Source organism: Ochotona curzoniae, unplaced genomic scaffold (genome assembly GCF_017591425.1).
Source record: "Ochotona curzoniae isolate NIBS_2020 unplaced genomic scaffold, NIBS_Ocur_1.0 contig_430, whole genome shotgun sequence".
Lineage (NCBI taxonomy): Eukaryota > Metazoa > Chordata > Mammalia > Lagomorpha > Ochotonidae > Ochotona > Ochotona curzoniae.
The window spans coordinates 9,656,620-9,676,635 of NW_024466219.1; the positions used below are offsets into that span (position 1 = coordinate 9,656,620).

General features: G+C 48.1%; 1 protein-coding gene across 5 annotated transcripts; it reads left to right on the forward strand.

Annotated features, from left to right (window-relative positions):
* Positions 1 to 503: 503 nt before the first annotated feature.
* On the forward strand, positions 504 to 19,757 carry LHX9 (LIM homeobox 9). Of its 5 annotated transcripts, none has more exons than XM_040985202.1 (6): positions 504 to 531; positions 5,634 to 5,752; positions 7,697 to 7,899; positions 8,894 to 9,249; positions 14,936 to 15,138; positions 19,180 to 19,757. In XM_040985202.1, exons 1-6 carry the CDS (start codon positions 504 to 506, stop codon positions 19,234 to 19,236), a joined length of 966 nt encoding a protein of 321 aa, XP_040841136.1. In that variant the 3' UTR covers positions 19,237 to 19,757. The 5 variants fall into 5 exon arrangements, with proteins under 5 accessions (XP_040841136.1, XP_040841132.1, XP_040841131.1 ...); XM_040985198.1 differs by lacking the exon at positions 19,180 to 19,757 and adding an exon at positions 16,246 to 16,503; XM_040985200.1 differs by lacking the exons at positions 504 to 531; positions 19,180 to 19,757 and adding exons at positions 11,606 to 11,611; positions 16,246 to 16,503 and having other exon boundaries at positions 5,636 to 5,752.
* The last annotated feature ends 259 nt before the right edge of the window (positions 19,758 to 20,016 follow it).

Here is a 20,016-nt window from a genome sequence, read left to right on the forward strand (position 1 = left end):
GGAGGTAGGTGAGGGGTCAGAGGTGAGGGATTCAGGTCAATGGGGGTGGGTAGAGGATTCATTTTAGTGAAATGGTTTATTTTATTTACTGGGATTAACAGCGGAACCCTCGGCAAGAAAGCGGGGACTGATTGGCCCGAACCCCTGGCCGCTGCCTACAGCCGTCCGTCGCGGAAAACCAAATTCTTGGGACACCTGACATCTGGACCTCAAGGTAAGGTCCCTCTGCGGGGAGGTGGAGGGGAGGGGGACAGAGGATGTGCCTGGTCACAGCAGCCCTGTGCCCTTCCCGTGTGCCAGTACGGTCAGGAGCCCCGGGGGAGTCCCCGAGGAAGGCTCGGTTCTGCCGGAGGAGGTGTCCACGGAACCCCCGAGTTGGACGCTCCGCGTTGGATGGGAGGAGGCGCCTGGGGAGCCCGGCCACACACCCGGCTGACGCGCGCACGGCTTCTCTCCACCAGCGCCACCAGCACCAAGGCGCAAGCGGCCCCTCGGTTCTGAGAATGCTGAACGGCACCGCTCTCGAGGCAGGTGAGTGAGACGCCGACCGCCTTCTCCTTCCCTCTCTGCCTCTTACTGGGGCCGAGGCGCGCGTGTATCTCTACACGCATGTGCCTGCCTCGGTGAGCCGTACTGAAGGGGTGCGTGTGTGTGTCTGTGTTTATCTTAAAAAGGAAGCTGTTCTTCGTAGGCTCGGGAGTACAGTCTCGTTCAGGGTCTCATGACAGGCAGGATTCCTGAACCTTGCGCTTCGCCTGGTTTGACTTTACTCTCCAGAGTCTTTGACTTTGCTCGGGATGTTAGGTCCCCGACGCAGGGCGGAGGTCTCGGTGTCACAGCACCTCGGAGCGTGAGGGGCGCACTCCTGACCGTCGGAGGGAGAACCGGGCTGCCAGCGATGGAAGAGAGCCCGGGAAAACCCCGTTTCTCCTTCTGGCAACCAGGGCTTACCTGGAAACTGGCGTTCCCCGCATTGTTTTGTGGCTGCTATTTAGTCCTATTCCAGTGCAGCCGTTTACGCGTGTGATCTCCAAGAATGCCGCCTGGACCTGTCCCTTGGCTTGGGGGGTGGGGGGCGCATCCCTTCTCGGGCACTGAGCCTTCAGATCTTAGAAGCGCCCAGTTCTCCCATCGGCTGCCCCGAGCTAGAAGAACTCAGGTGCCAAGGAGGACGGGAGTTTGTCCGGGTGAGCAGCCAGCTGGAGGCTTTGCGGGTGCTGACGCCTAAAGCGCGCTTGAGCTTAGGGCCACTGCGGGAGATTACCAGCGGGACTGGTGGGTGGACAGCAGCCAGCCGCTTTTTCCAGGCAATTAATACCCGCCCTACCCCTCCGGCCGCAGCTCCCATCTGTTTTAAAGCAGGCAATGGTACTTGAGAATGGATGGGTCACTCCCCGGCGGCAGCACCAGTCCGACCCGCCAACTTGGGGTTTTGTTCCCGAAGAATGTTCTGTCTCCCTAAACCTCGGTCCTTCCCGACTGGCCAAATTGGCGCCTTCAGCGCAGTGAGGGCATCCGGGGGCCAGGGCTGGGTTCCCAGTGTCAGGGCCACGCCACTGACTTTCCCTGGGTCACAGCGTGCTCCCCAAAGTGCCAAAAGGCCGAACTCCGTTCCAAGAGTTGTGCGTTTGGGTCCAGAGGGGCCCTTGGGCCTGCTTAATAGTGACTAGAGGAAAGGGCAACCTCAGGGCCTCCAGGTGACTCGGCTGTTGCGGGGTGATTTCCCCCGCCCAACTCCAAAAGCTCTGTCACCTTGTGCACTTGGCGAGACACAGCTACCCTCCTCTTCACTCTGGAGATGATACTGGTCTGGGCCCCCTGTCCAAGTGGGCGCTCGTTACAAGGATGACACCTTCTACTGTATCCTCATGGAGCTTCCAGGATCCCAAACCCTCTCCACCCTCCGGTCCTCTGCCCCTTGGGCTTCAGCCCTCAGTTATCCCAAAGCCTGACAGTGCTGGCAGAGCTGATGGGTTTTCTATACTCAGCTGTGAGAGAGGACAGTTCAGAGGAAGGAACCTACCTCCACTGCTCCTAGGAAAAACTCTAGATTCAAGATAGCATGAGGCACTATCCTGGGAGAGACTCCACAGAGCTCAATGCACCTGTCCCAGTGATGGTGTGTGTGTGTGTGTGTGTGTGTGTGTGTGTGCGTGTGTGTGTGTGTGAGAGAGAGAGAGAGAGAGAGAGAGAGAGAGAGAGAAGTTAGTACTCTGACTTTTATGAAACACTTGCTGGCCATTCAGCCAGAGAGCTGGGAGATGGAGGGCTTCCTGTCCCCAGTGCCTGGCCACGGCCCCTCCTGGGGAACTGCCAGGCATCTGTAGAAAGGCAGCTACCAAGATCTCACTTTATTTAAAAATGTTTGTCTCTGGAGAGCAGGGAGGAGTTGGGGCAAAGAGAAACTCCTGGCCCATCTCCCAGGGCTCTGGAACCTCAGTGCTTAGGACACCCATGCCTCTGCTCCTCCAGCTTCCTCCAGCAAAACTGCTGAGAGAGAGGCTGAACAAATGGGAAACTGCTTCCACAGGAGTAACAGCACCTCCCAACCCCAGCAGCCCCCTTCATCCCCACCAGCCCCCCAGCTTTCTGTAAGCTTCCTGCATTTGCTGGGAAGCAGGAATCCTGGCAGTTTGCTTCTTTGGGGGAAGTAGCAAGACTCCCTGGGTGGGGGAAGTTAGAACTAACTTGAGTTTTACAAGAAAGAACAGTCCTGGCTGGGATTCTACTTGGGGAACTGAGTGCCCTGCCGGCACGCACCTGACAGATGGTGAAAGAACTCTGTGTGGGGGCACAGGAAGGAATGAATGAGTGGATGAATGAATGTAGGTCTGTAGGTGCCTCCTGTTCCCACACTCCCGCTTCTTCCTGGACTTTGGTAACTTTTGCTCTACAAAGTCATCTGTTGCAAGAATGGAGAACGTGTGCCTGGGTCCCCCCCCCCCCCCGCCTTTTTAAAAATTTTTCCTGTGGAGCAGTACCCAAATCCAACCACTACCAAACCTGACTGCATTGAAGGGAGAAGGGAGGGTTTGGTTCAGAAACTTAACCATGTGGTATGGAGGTGCGGGGTTTTGAGGTGCCTAAGATTAACCGACTGCGTTTTTCTCCCAGCGCCTCCCAGAGCTCCTGGGCTGGGTGGCTCAGCGGCTGTTCCTCGGGCTGTTCCATTGTGCAGGTGGCTCTGAAGTGGCCCAGCCCGGCTTGGCCGCGCCCTGGCGATGCGCACGTGGGTCTGAGAAGTGCATTCACTTCCATCCAAAATGGGCTAATTACATTACTCTCAGTAAATAGTTGCTCCGCTGTCTGGTGGGGCCGCCCGTGTGGGGAGGGGGCTTTCTTCAGCTTAGTTCACTTGATTGGCTTCATTTTTGTGTGAAATTGTGTTTTATGAGCTGCGTTCTGGCACCCGGAGGACCTTCACAGCGCCCAGTCTGCAAATAACATTACTTTTTTACCCTGAGGGAGGTGGGGGCTGAGGAAGGGAGTGGGTGGAGGACTAGGGTAGGTTTGGACTTGCTGGAAGAGCAGCCAAAGTGGAGCACAGGCCGAGGCTTCGGAACGGAGGCGCCCCGTTGCACCCCGTGCTCCCGCCTGTCCTCGCGGCTCCCCCCTCCCCCTGGCTCTCGCTCCCCTTTTGCTTCCATTCTTTTCCTTCTCTCTCCTCCCCCTCCTTCATCTTTCCAGAGTTTGGCCGCAACTCCTGGTCGGGCTCCCCCGGGTGGAGGCTACCGGGTCTGCGGCCACACTGCCAGGACCTGCCAGGGCCCGCCAGGACCGGCTTCCTGCAGTTCCCCGGGCAGGCGGCGAGGAGCAGCTATAGGCGCGCTGGACCGCGAGCTGGGGTAGAGGCGGGTGGGCTCCGGCCGCCGCATCTCGCTGCAGGGCCCCGCAGGGGTGGGGGAGCACGGCGGGTCGTTTGAATGAATAGACAATATCAGAGTATTGTGGCCACTTTAATGGGGCCGGGGAGTGGCTGCGGCTCGCCGGAATGCACGGCCACTGAACAAGCCAGGCTCTTGTGAGGAGAGGGTCTGCCGTGGGGGGCTCGTCACTTCTCACCTTCCTCTCCTCCTCCTCCTTGCACGCCGCCCGAAGTGCGCCGTGCGCCCAGCTTTACAAGTCCCCACTGGGGCCCGGCCCGAGAACAGCTCCCTGGAGTCCACGCAGGCGAATCTCCAAAGGAGGGAGGGCGGGAGGACAGTAGGACCCCCTGCACTGCCCCACCCCAAGCCTGAACTGGGTCAGAGGGGACAAACCACCAGAGATTAGGGTCCAGGAGTTTGAGAGGCCACGTCCAGTTCCCCACAATGTAACTTTTAAAAAGAAAGTCTTTTCTTTCTTTCTTCTTCTTTTTTTTCCTCGCAAAACCAACCTCCCAACACACGGGCTCTGCCAACGGGCCCTTTTGGCTTTGGGGAACGCTGCAGCTCCTGGTAGGGTCCTGAGTCCCGGAGGGGTGCGGGGGAGGGGGAGGGAGGGAAATGGACTGTCAGACATCCGCTTTTGACAACCGACTTGGGAAGGCTGGGAGGACTGGCACGGCAGTATCCCCAGAGCAGCACGGAGCTTCGCTGCCTGCCCCGGCGGGTGGATTTTGGGTAGTGGTCTGCACGAGGACTGGGGCTGAAGAGGTCGACCCGGGGCTGAGGCTGGGCGGGGCGGGGATGGGGGTAGGACGGGAACACGAAGTTTGCGCTGGTTGTTCTGCGTGCCTCAACTGGGGTCCAATCTAGAACTGGGATCAAACAGGCCTCCTTAGCTGGGCGGGGACAATAGGGGTTCTTTCCCCCCACCCACCCTTTTCAGACGCGAAGACTGAGAACTCTTGGAAGCGTGGTGTTGTGTGTACGAGTGCGCGCTCGCGATGCCGGGAAGTAGATGCCCCCTCCCCCCTCTATCCCCCACCCCTTTGTAATGTTTGTCCCCGCTTGCCCATCACCAGGGGGTTGAGAGGAGTATGACAGGTCTTTGTTGTCTGAATAAAAATCCGTGGCAGCTCCAGGGAGAGAACTCCTCCTACTAAATTATCAAAAATGGGCTGGCTTTAGTCTCTTAACAAATTGGACACAGCTCCGGTAGGAGCAGTCCCCAACCCAACCTACCGTCACCGGGAACTTGCAAGCAGCCGGGAATCCGCTGAAAATAGCTCGCTCAATCTCTCTCTCTCTCTCTCTCTCTCTCTCTCTCTCTCTCTCTCTCTCTCTTTCTCAACTATTTTCTTACTCAACTAGATATTTTGTTTTCCTGCCCCCGCCCCTCAGTTGTTTCCCCATCAGTAACTCGATCTCCACGAGGCGAAAGATTCGCTGTTTTAGCCCGCTTTTCCTCCGCCGCCCGTATTTGTTTGTTTTCTGCACAACTCCTTTTGGGAGCCGCCGGGGCTCCTTCCCCTCCCTCTTTTGGGGGTTCTTTCCCCCACCAATTTCTACTCTGTCTGCCTCTTTTCTTCTTCCCTGTCTCCCTCGAGCCCTCCGTGCCCGGGCACCTCTGCCCTCCTTCAGCGCGCGCGCAGCGCTCTGCGGTCCCGGCCGCTGCTTTCCTTCGGATGAGCTGAGAGCCGCAGGCGTGTGTGTATATGGAAATAGTGGGCTGCCGAGCGGAAGACAACTCGTGTCCCTTTCGCCCCCCAGCCATGCTCTTCCACGGGATCTCCGGAGGTCACATCCAAGGCATCATGGAGGAGATGGAACGCAGATCCAAGACCGAGGCCCGCCTGGCCAAAGGCGCCCAACTCAACGGCCGCGACGCGGTAAGCACCGGTCCGGGGCGCAGCGCAGCGCGCAGCCAAGCGTACAGGTCTGGCCCATGGAGATGGGGACTGCAGGTTGTAGGGTCGTCTGTCCCTTTGGGCTGGCGCGTGAGTTTCCTGCAGCCCGCCTGGGTTTGCAGGGTAAAAAATGGTAGCCTTGCTGACTTGAAAAGTCTCCATTACTGAGACACCCCTCCACTCCCCACCCCGCAGCTCGCTGCCATCTGTCCCGGTGCTTCCTGAGCGTGCGGACAAGTCGGAGGCGGGAACAGGACGGTGGCCTGTGCTACAGACCCCACAGCACAGCCCCGAACTCTAGCTGGGCCCGGGAATACTGCGCGCCATCGAGGCAATCGGGCGAGTGGGGCCGAACTCCAGCGGTTCTTAGTCTCAGAGCCCGTCAGCCCAACCTTTGCAGTGGCCTCGGGCGCGGCTGGGCCACCTCCAGCTCTGCACATACTCGGGACTCTGCACCCCGGAGATTTTTCTTTTCCAGGCTCTTCCGTTTCCTAACGAATTCCCCTGTCAAGGCTGCGTGGGGTGTCCTGTGTACCAGGAAATCAAACAAAAAATGCGGATGAGCGCGGCGTGCGCTCCAAACGCAAAACAGAAAAACAAAACCTTTCTAACCCTGAACCAAGGTAATGAACCCACTAACGCTGCTCCATAGCGCAGCCACAAACGTCACATCCCTTGAAGGAAAATTACTCGATAGTCTTTCATGCGCGCCCCCTAAATGCTTAGGAACTGGAAGGCAAGGACCACTCAGGTCTCCGCACAAGATTCGGCCAGACGGAGCTGAGTAGATTTTTTTTTTTTTTTTTTTTTTTTTTGGTCGCTCGGCGGGGAACTGAAGCTCTTACTACGCCTGGAGCCTATTCTATCCTGGTGAACCCTGTGCTGGGTCCCGCCAAGTACGCGTAGGCGGTGGAAGCACATTTATGCTGGCAATAAAGATTTAGGGTCCTTGGTCTGGAGTAAGAGGCAAAACTCGATTTTTCTCGGTCTATCTGAGTTTCCTGCTCAGCACATCATTGTTAGTCTCCCCACCTTCCCCCGGAGGAAGGGCCAGAGAATAAATTTGGTTTCCCTGTGGTGGTCATCCTGTTTACAAACAACAACAAAAACCAAAAGGGCGCCAACCCAACCAAACCCGAATTTCTCGGAGGGCCTGGCTTTCAAGATGAGTTTACCATCCTTGATTTGTCAGTGAGGAACCAGGTGTAAGTTCAACTGAAGGGATTTTCTAAGCCAAAGATATCCCAGCATGCTGATGCCAAGGAACAGAGCAGTCAGGCAAAGGGGATGCGACCATGGCACTTGGCTAGAAGCAGTTATTTTGCCCCTTAACTGTGAACAGAACCGAGGGTTTTGAAAGTTCGGGAGCGCCCAGATATACTTGATGCCGCTCTATCTCAGCCAGAACAGCAAACAACGTCTTCCTTTGCTTTTGAGTTCAGGGTTGCCCATAGGAATTTGGAAAAATGTAATTGTGATACTGTGTTTGGTTCTGGGTAAAAGACAATCTGAGCTAGTCCAAATTTATTTTTTTTCTCTCTCCAATCACATTTTTCCAGCAGTGGAAAGCTACTTTACTATTATTTTTTAAGCTTGTAATTATTCAAATCCGAGAACATCCACCAAACTGTGGACAATTCGCCGCAGATCTTCTGTAAACGATATTCAGGATGGCATGTATGTCTTTGGGTGCCTAGTCTGCGCAGACAGCGAGGAACAGGCCCAACCGGGAGAGAAGGCCAGCGTCTTCGCTGACACCAGTCTCTGCTCTGTGGCACAGGACCCCGCGGCGGGCGCTCCGAGTGCGCCGGGCCTGGCGACCCCGGGTGGAGGAATCCCGCGTGCTGCACCCGCGCGCCCCGAGGCTCAGTCTTGAGCCTCAGTCTTGAGCTCAGTCTTGAGCAAGACTCTGTGCTTGCCTTACAGGGCATGCCCCCGCTCAGCCCGGAGAAACCCGCTCTGTGCGCCGGTTGTGGGGGCAAGATCTCCGACAGGTACTATCTGCTGGCAGTGGACAAACAGTGGCACCTGCGGTGCCTGAAGTGCTGCGAATGTAAGCTGGCCCTGGAGTCGGAGCTCACCTGCTTCGCCAAGGATGGCAGCATTTATTGCAAGGAGGATTACTACAGGTACCCCCTCCCGCCAACCCCATGCGCCCTCCCCCCGCCCCTTTTTTGGCACACCTGGAGAGGGCCACGTGCCTGAGCACGGATTACCTGCTCCATCCTCCATCTTCGTCCCTTCGAGTTGTGATTGCCAGCCCCAAGTCTGGGGAAAGCCGCTGTGCCGCTGTGTCTCCGGGAAGAGGGTGGGGAGCAGCGGGAGAGGGGAATCTCCCGCTCTCGAGACGGGTGCTTGTGCTGCGGACGCTACGGCGCGCGGCTGCAGGCATCTGTAAAAAAGGAAGTGGACTTGTCTGCGTCCGCCCAGTCCAGAGCGTCTTTTTGTTTGATTTTTTTTTTCCGCTTACTACGAACTGAGAAAGTTGTGCGCCTTGGGTTTGAACCTGGGTCGCGGGCAGAGGCGCCGATGTTAGGTTTTAACTCCGGTGGCAGCTGGCAGCAACCTCAGCCGCGGGCGAGTCGGTGGCTTCTCCCTTTTGGCAAAGGCCAGATCATCCGCAGGCGACCCAGTTCCACTCCTGGCTGAGACACCAGAGGTGGTTTAAATCAAAATTGAAGGTTCCTCTGCCAAACCTTGCGTCTGCGTAGGCACAAGGCGAAGTGAAGGCACTACTTTACTTTACCCTGGCAATATTTTGCAATTGATGTGGCGTGTTCATGTGGCATTGTAACTTAATATTCTTTCGGTAGGGCCATGGGGAAGATTGCTCGGGCTTTTGTTTTAAGCATACACACACAGAGAGGCACAAAATCTCCACTTTACACGAAAGGAAGATGGGGCTGCAGCCCAATTATTCTTCTGATCTTAATGTAAGGATTCTTTGGCTTATTCTTATTCTTTGTCTTACTCACCAGGAAATTGAGCTAAACCAAGTGGCCCGCCAGACACCCACCTGCCTTCCAAGTCTCGGGCTTGGATCACTCCATGAACCCAGGCATCCAGGGCGGGAGACACCTGCCTCTAGTCACCCAGATCCCTGACTTATTTGTTTCCTTCCAGAAGGTTCTCTGTGCAGAGATGTGCCCGCTGCCACCTTGGCATCTCTGCTTCTGAGATGGTCATGCGCGCCCGAGATTCTGTCTACCACCTGAGCTGTTTCACCTGCTCCACCTGCAACAAGACTCTGACCACGGGCGACCATTTCGGCATGAAGGACAGCCTGGTATACTGCCGCGCCCACTTCGAGACCCTCTTACAAGGGGAGTACCCGCCGCAGCTGAGCTACACGGAGCTGGCGGCCAAGAGTGGTGGCTTGGCCCTGCCCTACTTCAATGGCACTGGTACGGTGCAGAAGGGGCGACCCCGGAAGCGGAAGAGCCCGGCGCTGGGAGTGGACATTGTCAGTTACAACTCAGGTGAGCCCAAACCAGAGCCCCGGGCACCCCTGTCCCCTCACCACTTCAGCTGCCCAGGCCCGAAGGAGAGCTCCTTCCAGGCCAAGGTCTGGTTACCTCCTAGGCCACGCGCTGTTGCACCCTCTCCTTCTGTGAAAGGTAGAGGAGGAAAGGGGAGAAGTGTGGGGGGTCGGGCCAGCACGGGCAGCGCACTCACTGGGGGTTGTGGTGATTTCCCCCAAAGACGCAGAGCCAAATCCTGGTTGCCCATTAGTTAATGAGCCCATTAGTTTCTGGCTCCCAGTTGGAGCAAAACAGCCTCAGGGCAATTCCTTTGTGGGAGCCAAATTATAGATCCTGGAGGAGGTTTCCTAAATCCTCAAGGGGAACAAAAAACCTTCAGAACCCAATCCCGGTCTGTGAAAGGGGGCAGAGGCTGTGGTCCCCAGCCCAAACTTAATCAGGAACGCAGTTGGCAAAGAGTGTTGAACCATCCAAGCCCTGGTCTTGGAAAACAACAGCTGCAGGGGAGGGAGTACTGGTCCCTCTCCACCGTCTTCCTAGTCATCCGGAGTGGAGCTTGGCTGGCTGAACGGTCCCAGGTCAGGCCCGCTGGGGACCTGAGCCTAGCTGCTCCTTTGTCTCTGGTCATTGAAAACAAACACAGGGAATGGAATGAGAGTACACTTTTCCACTTATTTCCAGAACATGCCCAGCATTTGACAGTCAGTTTCTCCCAGGTGAGGATGCTGAAGAACCTCCTTGACTGTACTCTTCTTGTGAGTCTTGGCTACTGTGAATGTGGGGACCCCAGAAAGTCCTGGCTGGCTTTTGACAGTCAGGTGGACCTTAGCTGCATTCAGAAAACAAGAGACTCAGGTCAGGGAAGATCTCCCTGGTGGATGGGATCTGGGAAAACTTGTGTGGTCAGGCTTGTTTCTCAAGAAGCACCCAGACTACCCAGCCAAAGCACGCTCACTCTCAGCAGATGTAGCTTCCTTCCACTTGCAGTCCCTGCTGAATGGTGTCTGGCATTACTACTAACAGAGAGGCACAAGTCAAGTGATTTGCCCAGGGTCACAAAGCTGGTGGTGGGAATAAGGAATCAAGAGTCCTGGATTTCAACTGAAAGCTAAGCAGGATGAGGGGTTCTGTCTTGGGTTTCTGCTTCTTGTTCTACCTGCAGAGGACAGATCATTGCTAAATAACTTTATCCCATGATTGTAGAGAGAATGGGTGCTAGGATGCTCAGCAGTGTCTACAGTTGCACCCAGGGAATTCCCGCCAGGGTTGCTGGAGAAAGGTAAAGGGTTGGGCTTCACCGCTTACACTCCACCAGGGTTGACTTGTGTGAGCACAGCAGTGCAGTCCAGGGCTTTGCCAGCCCTGAGCAGCCGCCAGTCCTCTTGCTTGCTCCTGCTGTGCTGGGCCAGGGCTGTGGTTAGGGGCCACTGTGCCCAGCAGGCTTACTTCATCTCCTTTGATGCATGGTCCCCTGGCAGGGCAAGACAGGACACTAATTGTTCTTTATTAATAGAAGATGACATTGGAATCTTGAACCACTCACCAAGGATCTAATGCTCTAATTAGAGAGGAAAGGAGAGGAGAGGAGAGGAAAGGAGAGGAGAGGAGAGGAGAGGAGAGGAGAGGAGAGGAGAGCAGAGGAGAGGAGGAAGAGGAGACCAGAAAGGAAGCAACGAGAGCACCTTAAGATCTACTTGGATTCAAGTGTAAAGTCCTTCCTTTGGGGAAATGGAGTCTCAGGCCCAGTAAAGTGCAGAAAGGTGAGGTTTTTCTAACCAAACAGCAGGGAGCCTGGTTTTCACTTGTTTACTTAATCTAATTAGCAAGATTTGTCTTTGCCTGGGATTTCACTTTATGTTGGAGAGGCGAGAGAACCTTTAGGAACAGTAAAATTTAGCTCCTCTTCTCTGAAGAAAACTATAGATTTATTTCTTACCAAGAATGACAATTTCCTGCTGAGCCATTTAGGTCTTAAATTTGCAAACTAGTACTACTACAGATTGTTGAGAAAGTCGGTGTCCTGCTCAGGATAGAAAGAACATTTGCTGAGACGTTTCTTCTGTGAGTTTCTACATCACCTCACCACAGACAGGAGGAGACTCTGCCCCCTTAATTAAAATCCACAACTTCCTTTGTGGACTTGTCCTCCAAGTCTGAGTAAGTGTTTGGTAGATCGTCAAGATCAGAGGAAATAATCTAGAGGAAGTGGATTCAAGGTGCCCAAGAAGAAATCAACCCAGGGTTTTTAAAGAGAAGGACTTAACTGGAATGCCAGCTTGTGATGAAATCAGGAAAAGAAATCCTTTGGCCAATTAAAAACATGTGGAATGTAGAAAATAAAATGGATCCAGAGTTTTAAGTCATTGTTTTAGCTTTCTTTGGCTTGTGCATTGCCATTTCTGCTTAAATGTCAACCAGTCTCCTAAAGGCTAATGTTGACACTAGACAAGATGTAGTTTGCACGGGTGATGTGTTTTCAGAAACATACACATGAAGCATGTTTATGGATTCGAGACTCAGAGAAGATGTGAAACTTGGCAAATGTTGGTTAGTGCTTGACGTAAAGCAAACGCTCTTTAATGAAAATGTTTCTAATTTAGCTTATTCCTTTGTTCACATTAATTGGGCAGATGTTTTAAAAAGAGACATGGGGAATTTCCTCTGGAATGCTGGATTGAACTAAAACCCTTCGGGGTGAGAAGATATTAGTGAAGGCTAGGCACTGCCCACTTGGATAACTTAGCATTTGCAGAGGAATTGAATTTTGGGAACTTGTCAAAATCTTGCCTTAGGTTGCTTTTTCCTTTGCAAACTTCTAGGGTTCCTGATGGTTGTTAAGTTAGCCTGGTACTGACCCCTAGTGGTCTCCCATGGATCGGTTAATTCTCACAAAGTTACACACGTTCACCACACACTCTCCTTTTAGGAGAGAAGACTGGGAAGAATACAGTGTTATCAAAACAGCAACAACAAAGAAGCTATTCAGATAGTCTCATTAATTTCATAGCATAGGCTAGGCAGTGCCCTTAGAAGTGTGTGTCTAAAGTGGCTTTAAGGCAGTTGTCGTCTCTTATTTGAGGTGATGAGAGGAAGCTGTGACGTTTTAGAAATAATTCATGGGGAAACACAATTATTTGTAAACTTCCATAATGCATTTGTGGCTACATAAGGTACATAATTTAAGATAATGGGTTATTCCATTGAAGAAGTCTATTTCTGTCATAAGTTGCATGACATCAATAACAATAGTCACAGGAAAGTCATGTAGAGTAATATCTGCTCAATAAAGACCTGATTACATCTTAACTCAATTATACATTTTATTTTGAGACAGCTCTTTAAAAGTATCCAATGCACTACATTTCTTGACTGAATTTTAAAATCAGCAATAAAATAAGAGTGCATATTCAGGAAGGTAATTTCATCAACTCTTGCTACAGTTATTTTCACAAACTTCATCTCAAAGATGCATGCTTTTATGGTTACGTTGAGGGTCATATTCATTTCTGACTCTTAGAAGAGGGTGGGAATTCTGAGGGCATTGTTTAAACACTATGTTAAATCTTTTATCCCATTGTAGTACTCAATTTGATGTAGTGTTCAAGAAAAGTTGTGTGTTACTCACAATGGGAATGGAATCTGATTTGAAGTTTCCAGAATCTAGCAAGTACCTCTTTGGTCATTCTATTGTGGGGAAGTTTATTACCTAGGTGTGAAATGTGGCTGAGCTTACTGGAGATAAGCACAGTGTGATAGTAGGTCCAGGGATGATGCTTTCATCCATTTGAGGATAGGAAAGCACAGTTCTGCAGAGTATTTGAGCTTGATGGGGCTGGGTACAGGTGTCACCATTTCTGCTGGATGTGCGAGGCCTGTGTTCAACATCTGGATGCATATGTCTGACTTGGCTTCTCCTTAGAGATGATTTGCTTTGTATCAATAGTCATCTGTGATTTTGCTGATGAGTAAATGTTTCACAGTCGTGATTGAAGGCTGTGGAGATCCTGGTTCCATGTTTGGCTCAGGTGAGTAGCATCTAGGCATTTCCTGAGCAAACTCACCTGCTCCCTTCTCAGGTGTCTTCCAACTTGTGTATCCCATAGAAACACAAAACAAGGAGACCTTCATTTGTGCTTAGTGTTGTTACACTGGGCAGAGTTTACTGTTAAGTGAGTTTTGTATGCAGCTGACCTCTGGTCTCATCAAACTTCTGGGTTCTGTATACGTGCTGACTTACTGAATACATATGCATATTTGCTGATACTATTAAAATGATCATTCTATTAAGAGAATGGAAGAAGACATGATAAGACATGCTTAATTTTTCTCAAAATTCAGGTTTCTTTTCCCACTGAGTAGGCATAATCAGGCTAGTTTTAGATAATGCACTGTAATACTGGGTGATTGGATATGAATAAACATCAGCTTTATATCTGAAGTAAGGATTTAATTGGAGAGGTTGTCTGAATCTGTAAATAGTGAGCAAAATATTTCCACTTTGTAACCATATTTCCTATGCAGAGCCAGTAGTTTGTTGGAAATGCCCTTTTGAATGCACAGCTTTGCATCCTGGGGAGAAGGGCTTTCCAGTGAATTCTGAAGGCTGACTTGTTTCCCTGTTGGTGCAGAGTAGGGCTCTGCCAGGAAGAAGCAGAAGTTGTCCGTGGTCTCTAACATACCCAGAGCAACAGGAACCAAGAGCTGAGCCTGCAAGTCAGCACTGTCAGTGTCTCTCAGCTGGGAGCAAGACGGTGGGAAGGGAGCTAGAGGTGGGAGGTGGTAGCTGGAAGTTGGGAGTAGAGAAGTGGGAGTAGGGAGCAGAGAAATGGGAGTAAGGAGGTGGGAGATGGGAGCAGGAAGGTGGAAAATGGGGACAGGGAGCACAGGGAAGTGGGAGGTGGGAGCTGGAAGTTGGGAGGTGGGAGCAAGGAGGTGGGGGCAGACAGTCACAGTCCAAGCAAAGCCAAGCGTATGTGCAATCTCTCAGAAACATTTATGAGAATAACTCCACGGAGGGATGTCTACTTCATGGTACACCTTTACGTTAACCAATGATAGTTATGGGCCCTCAGAAATATTCCTGTGATTATACAAGATACTTGCACAGTTTTAGTTTCTGACTTGGTCCCTCTTCCAGCCACATTGTAACTTCTTTCCTGACTGACAGACCTTTGGGAATATGTGGAAAGTCAAGAAACTCGAATGGATTTCCCCCAACCCTCTTAGTTGGTGATCTCTCAGAAACTTCTAGACTTGGGTAAGCCTGCCATATGGCTCCTGACAGGAAGTTGCGTCTTCAGCAGATAGTAGATCTGTTCTCAGAAGTACAAGGCAAAATGTGGGGGTCTCAGGATATTCTGCAGAGCTGGCAGGGTTGCTGAGAGAGGGCTTCTTCATCTCATTCTTAGGGATCTCTGCCAGGTTCATTTCCACCATTTAGGGTTCAGTTCATTTCCCCAAGTGTTTTTCTGGAATAAGAGAGGCTTTATTCAATAATGCTTCCATTACATAAACTTCAGTTATATGCACAGTAACAGCCTTGCTCCACTGGCTTTGGCCATGAACTTCCTTCTTTTCATCTGTGTACCAACCAAGATTGGGTCCACAGCCTTTGTCATGGTCACTCTGTTGTAGCAATCTCAGTTTCCTCTGAGCTCTGGTTTCTTGGCTGTTCCCATGACAGGTTGTAATGAGAACGAGGCTGACCACTTGGACCGGGATCAGCAGCCTTATCCGCCCTCCCAGAAGACCAAGCGCATGCGGACTTCCTTCAAGCACCACCAGCTCCGGACCATGAAATCCTACTTTGCCATCAACCACAACCCAGATGCCAAGGACCTCAAACAGCTTGCTCAGAAAACAGGCCTCACCAAAAGAGTTTTGCAGGTAAGATTCCTCCATCACTGGCTGATTTCGTAGAGCCATCTCCCTCACATGAATAGTTCACTTCCCTGTTTAGTGGAAGGCAGAGGTTTCCTGCACTGCTTCTTGCTAGTTTGTATTAGTTATCTCCCTCTAACCTGCTCAGGGATCTTGAAGGAGTTCCTGGAGGGTTCTCAAAGAGAGACCCAGGGTTGCTTTTTCTTTTTTAAAAATGTAGCCACATTCTGTATACACAGATGGGGAGGTGGGTCCCCCACAGCCAGCACAGCTTACTCCACTGCTGTGCAAGTGCAACTGGTGGTCTTTGCACAGCCGTGGCTCCAGAAATTTCCATTTGCTTTAAGCTCAGTGCACACGCTTGTGAGGGACCTGCTAGTCCTGTCTTCAGCAAAATCTTGGCAGTCTCACTCACATGCTGTGGTCTTCCAGATTCAGGCAGACTTTTTATTTTCCCCCTTCATATATCTAAAAGTTAAGAGTTGATCAGTGTCTCTGACTCCAATGAGAGTAAGTGTTTTCACACACTGTGATTAGAAAATAATGCTGGGAGTGAGTTCTGCTGTTTGGTTGCTTCGCTGAGCTCATTATGCTAGGGAAATACAACCTAAGGGAGTTACACAGCATATTGCAGTGAGTCAGCTATGACCTCCCTTACTGTTTGGTGGCAATCAGCAGGTATGTCTGCCTGCCCTGGCTGTTTGGGACAGGGGTATTCATTCCATATGAGGGATTTGTACTCCGTGGTACTTTAAGGGCTTTGCCCCTCCCAGTTCTTAAAGAGAACAGGTAAAGAATCAGGGCTATTTTCTCCCCCTTTCTCCCCATACCTCCTTCTCCATGCTATCTCCACTTAAAGCCAAATGAACCAAGTAGCACCCGTTAATGCTTGGGTGGGGGGACAGGAGAGTAAAAAAATCGATTTGTAGTTTTCCTTGACTTTGTCTTAAGAAAAAGGGAAAAAAATATTCCTTTCAGTCCCCAGAAAAAGAAACGTTTCTATTTAAATGGAAACACATATTTAAAAGAATTTTTTTTAAAGCGAAAGAAGGGAGAAAGAGAAAAATAAATAAATAAACATCGGTAAAGAAATCAATTGGGATTGGTTTGCAGGTTTGGTTCCAAAACGCAAGAGCCAAATTCAGAAGGAACCTTTTGCGGCAGGAGAATGGGGGTGTTGATAAAGCTGATGGCCCATCGCTTCCGGCCCCGCCCTCAGCAGACAGCGGCGCTCTCAGTCCACCCGGCACTGCGACCACTTTAACAGACCTGACCAATCCCACAATCACTGTAGTGACATCCGTGACCTCTAACTTGGACAGCCACGAGTCTGGAAGCCCCTCACAAACTACCTTAACGAACCTTTTCTAACATTGGTTTTTTTTTTCTTCAATTCTTCTTTTTTTTAATTATTATTCTAATTATTATTTTATTATTTACAAGAATTTTTGTTTTCCTTCTTCTAACCCACAAGATATTTGGGTAATAAAAACAACAGCTTGGCGTGTAGCATCTGTAGCCGCTTGGCAAATGAGTTTACAGTATTGTCTCCGTTAAGTGAACATATTTTGTCTACAAAGTGTATTTGGATATATTTTTTTTCTCTGATTAATTAGGTCTTTCAGTCGGTAAGGAGAGTTTTTGAATCATTCTAAGAAGTGCCTCTTAAAATTGTATGTTACTTATTTCCAGAATCTCAAAGAAAAAAAAATGAAAATGGTATTATGATGAGCAAATTATTGTCTTGCTACTTGAATGGTTATGGTCATAGTGACTTAGAGAATGAAATCTTATTTCGAAATTTTGCAGTTGTGTATATGATTGTGGAGTTTTGAAAACTTTACATTTAAAAAAATTTCAACCGAAAAATTATGTCGGATTTTCTACTTCCTGTCTGAATTGGTTCAAGTCAGGACTATGTTTAAACAAAAACATCACCTATACAATTTTAAATAGTAATTAGGTGAGAAAATCATCCAGAGTGATTTTTCTTTTCAGGAGTATATAACCCAAAATATCTGTTACCTCGTTATTTGTTTTCAACATGTGAAAAGTACTTCAACACCCTAGAAGTCTGTGGAAATTCTGCATTAAAGTTGAAATTCTATACTTTTATCTTCCTAAATTAAACAAACAAAAACCTGTGAAACCTCTACTTCTAAATTATTTTTTTTCTGTGAGAAATGGAAATAAGCAAAATATAATTTAAGAAGTCAAAAATTGGTGAACTTAATCAAAAGCTCTATTAGTTGGCTTCAGCTGTACCGTGATATTGTCTCTTGCATTCTCTATGAATTATGTTTCTTTTTTTCTAAAAAACAAAAAACCCCAAAAAATCTTAGTGGACTAACATCAACAATGAGAATTTTTTGGTTTTGTTTTGCTTTATTTCATTTAGGCATAGGTTGACTTATATGTTGAGAACAACTCTTCTGACATTAGAGATTTAAAGTTATGTGTCTTAAAGAAGATAAACTCAGAAGCCTAGTGGATGCTGATCTGAATAGATTTCCTAGTTTACAGTAACATTTTATTTTCTTTTAATTTAAACTAAAATCTTAATGGTCTGGGCAGTGGTGAATGTTCATCCATATGCGTCTGTTCTAGTTAAATACCAATTAGATGTGGATTTCCTAAAAAATATATATATAAAATAAAATAAAAAAGAAGTCAAGATACATGTGTTGCTTTAGTGGATTGTTCAGAATAACTTTGCACATGTTGTCCACTCCTTGGACCCCTTAAACCTTCTCTGGCGGTCTAAGTGGCTATTTATTAGACTTTCAAGGTGTCCTTCTGGCTGTATAAATGTGTGGTTACATATTGACAGTTCACTGCCCACATTAAAGTGCATTATTGTAACTTTTGCTCAGGGTCTTTAGAAAATTAGCACAGAAAGTAGCTTATTTTTTAAAAAATAAAAGATGATGGAAGAGAAGTTAACACTGTAACAGAAGAGAAGGTGTGATTGCCATTATATATTTAGCAAGTGTGGTTATCATCTTCTATGGAGCTTAAATCTTGACTTTTCATATTTCTATTACATTTTGGGCATTTACCACTAACCAGACCAAACAACCTTGGTAAAGCTGAGATCTTATTGATACACTTTTACAGGTAAAATATTGATACTTATAAATTTTGTTCTTTGACAGAACAATAAATGGTACTATAGATCTACTTTATTAAGTAGACTAATTATAACTCAGTTCTCCTATGTGCCTTATGATATAACTTTGGAAGTAAGTTTGTGGAAAATCAGGATATATGTGTTGTTTGTTAAATTAACTGTTTTAAGCCCTTTTGACACCTCACTAGTTTTGTACTGTTTTACCTCTTATTTCTGAAACTCTTTTTATGGTGTATCCTGTTAGAGGGGGCAAACATGTCATAGAAAGCAGTTGTGCACTCTTTCAAATATAGTGGATAAATTCAGTAATCTTATATATTGACCTTCGTGTTTATAGTACAGTAAGTGGTCTAGCAAAATTGTCCATGTTTCTTTGTTTATTGATAAATGCATTGTATAGAAACTATTTCCCCTAAATATTTATGGACCAAACAATTGTGATATATCCTATTAAATTTGTGTGAATAAACCATTTTGAATCTAAGGAGTTTTATTTCCCATCAGTTTTGAGTTTTACCTGTACTAGCGTGTGTCCAGTCTGTGTATGTGAAAGCTATAAAAATGGTGGAGCAAAAATTATTTCAAATATTCAAACATACGAGCAGGTTTTAGATGTCCAAGCTTCTAATTCATACTAAATGCACACACTGTTGCATATACAGTATAATTCAACCTGGAATTACCTTGAGATATATTTGATAAAAGTAATGCCCCACTGATTTGATTCAGTTCCATCTTTAGATTAAAAAAAATAAATTAGAGAAAGTAATTGCATGAAAAGAAAACTTAAATATGATTAATATTCAATGCTAGGTCTATTCAGCACAAATGGATATTTGTAAATCTAAATAGAATTGCAGACCCCTAAAAGCCAAGTTGCTCTGTAGTTAATAAATTGTCACTATGATTTTTTTCAGGGAGAACAAATCTTGGGGCATTACAGCCAAACATCCCGACGTTTGAAAATTCCCTAAAGTATAAAAAGAAGGGGAAAGTTTGATCGGAAATCCACTGCAGTGAAGACAAAGACACTATTAGGTTATGATAATCATACATTTAAAAATTTATTGAGCCAAAACCAGAGAGAGACAGAGACTTAAATGTCATTTGCTGAATGTTAACAAAACTTTTGTTCTTTATGGTATCTTAACACAATGAAGGCTTAAAATTAAGTGGTTTAAAATGAAACCAGATAAGCCAGGTGCAAACCAGAACAACCTGGCAGGAATATGTCCACCCCATATTTGGAGAAAACTATTACTGAAAAAAAAAACCCCCACACATTTGTCAAGCATAAATAGTTGTAAAATAAAGTCCCCCAAACATTCATTTCACTTGCTTGCTAATGTGTACCGGTACTAACTGTTCATGGCATTTAACAATTGTAAATTCAAAGAAGAGCTTCCACTCATTTGAGAGTATAGGGATCAGACCCCAGTAATTTTAGTCTTATTGTTTATCACTTCCTTTTGAAACAGAAATCTCTGCATGCACTTTTACATCTGTCACCTCTAGTGTACATCTCTGTATGATGACTTATCTTTGCTGTTTCTTGTATGATAAATAGCTCTCATTAATAAACATTTTATTTGATGCAAACATAGTTAACTTTATGTTAAATATACACTGTTGAAGTTAATTTTGAACACTGTCCTATAGAGGCAGCACAGCACACATACAACTTGTTATATATTTAGGAAAAAATCCAAACAGTATAATGAGGTTCAGTCCTGGTAGTTTAGAGTAATATTGTT

Bases quoted from the DNA above. Each gene is read 5' to 3' on its own strand.
- LHX9 (XM_040985197.1), top strand. From the start codon at position 5,579: ATGGAAATAGTGGGCTGCCGAGCGGAAGACAACTCGTGTCCCTTTCGC. The intron at 7,900-8,893 runs GTACCCCCTCCC...GTTTCCTTCCAG, and splicing joins TGCAAGGAGGATTACTACAG to AAGGTTCTCTGTGCAGAGAT. The intron at 9,250-14,935 runs GTGAGCCCAAAC...TTCCCATGACAG, and splicing joins CATTGTCAGTTACAACTCAG to GTTGTAATGAGAACGAGGCT.